Source organism: Sinocyclocheilus grahami, unplaced genomic scaffold, assembly GCF_001515645.1.
Source record: "Sinocyclocheilus grahami isolate Dianchi unplaced genomic scaffold, SAMN03320097.WGS_v1.1 scaffold1069.1, whole genome shotgun sequence".
In the NCBI taxonomy this organism is placed as follows: Eukaryota; Metazoa; Chordata; class Actinopteri; order Cypriniformes; family Cyprinidae; genus Sinocyclocheilus; species Sinocyclocheilus grahami.
This window is the reverse complement of record NW_015506248.1, coordinates 30,768-32,062: the sequence shown is the minus strand read 5'-3', so window position 1 is coordinate 32,062 and position 1,295 is coordinate 30,768. Positions and strand designations below refer to the sequence as shown.

Below are 1,295 nucleotides of genomic sequence, written 5' to 3'. Positions count from 1 at the left end.
ATTTTACTAGGAACCCCATGTTGTACTTTGTGAAACGTTGCAGGTAAGTTACTTGAGGAATCTCGGTCTCTTCTGTCTGCAGGCATTTCGACTCTACAGTAACCACAGGAGGGGTGGCAGTCAGACCTGTTTCAGGAGCATTATGCGTGTCTGGATCTGCTACACTGGAGCACTGCAGCACTGGAGAAGGGGCACTGCAGACACACACAGACACATGAAATCATCTGCATGCTGTTAAATATGTACAATATGCTTGCTCACTTGCCACTGCCCATTTCCAACACAGAAAAACACATACTGTACACACAAAATCTGTACCTGTATTGCAGCTCTGCAATGGAGCCTGCTCTCAGGGCTCTCTTCCTCTCTGCTTCTCTCCGAGTGTGTAGAGGTACCAAAGCGTGTCGAGCGCTGGAGGCAAGTGACGCCATTGACTCCTTCCAGGATGGCTGAACAAACCGTAATATATGTAACCAAAATATGTATAGAGAAATTAAAAGAGAAGGAGCAATTTTCTCACCATCAGAGGGCTCCATCATCTTTTCCTCCCGACTCCATTTCTCATAATCCTCTGTCTAGGAACTAATTACCCTCACACCTGATTCCCATCACCCAGACTATTTAAGCAGCTCCTTCACTCATGCTCATTGCTAAGTCTTGCCTTACCTCATCTATTGTGTTTTGCTGGCGTTTGACCCTGCCTGTTTTTGACTACGCTCATTTTATTAAAGCTGCATTTAGATCCCAACTCCGTTGTCTCGTTTATTGTTACACTAATATTTCAAATTCTATGATATAAAAAAATGAAATCAGTTATTATTTTAATTAATCACACAAAATTGAGGAATTAAACTGAAAACCTTTGTTAATATATGTAAAACATCATATGCTTGGTTGCACACCTGAGTACAGTACTCCAGTACAGGATGAGAGGGCTTGTGTTTCCTGCTGTGTCTCTCAGTCAGAAAGCAGCTTTGGCACAGGTGTACGTTCAGGCATTTCAAACAGCGATACCTATGGACAGGTCATACCATTATCATCTACCAGACAGCATGCATGTCAACCCCAATGCAAACATAATGTACCTATATTTTTTAGTATTATTTATACTATCATTTTATTTTTATTTTCAGTAAATATGTGTTTTTGTCATTTATGTTTCTTTTATTCATTTTCAGTTTTAGCTTAATTTTAGTTATCAATAAACATACATATTACAAACACTTTTCTACACTGTAACATGCACACAGCTGTGGGCCAGTAAATCAATTTAAAATTCCGTCAAATATGTATGG

General features: G+C 39.8%; 2 protein-coding genes across 2 annotated transcripts in view; one reads left to right on the top strand and one right to left on the bottom strand.

Annotated features, from left to right (window-relative positions):
• casp20 (caspase 20, apoptosis-related cysteine peptidase) overlaps positions 1-1,295 on the top strand; it is a 20,361-nt gene that overhangs the window by 12,981 nt on the left and 6,085 nt on the right. The window lies entirely within an intron of this gene.
• Positions 1-1,295, bottom strand: part of LOC107566304 (dystrotelin-like) — a 7,417-nt gene that overhangs the window by 4,156 nt on the left and 1,966 nt on the right. Inside the window, exons 5-7 of the mRNA XM_016251717.1 lie at positions 903-1,022; positions 319-449; positions 53-194 (exon numbers count right to left, since the gene is read on the bottom strand). Coding sequence (XP_016107203.1) covers positions 53-194; positions 319-449; positions 903-1,022 — 393 coding nt within the window. The remainder of the gene's footprint in view (positions 1-52; positions 195-318; positions 450-902; positions 1,023-1,295) is intronic.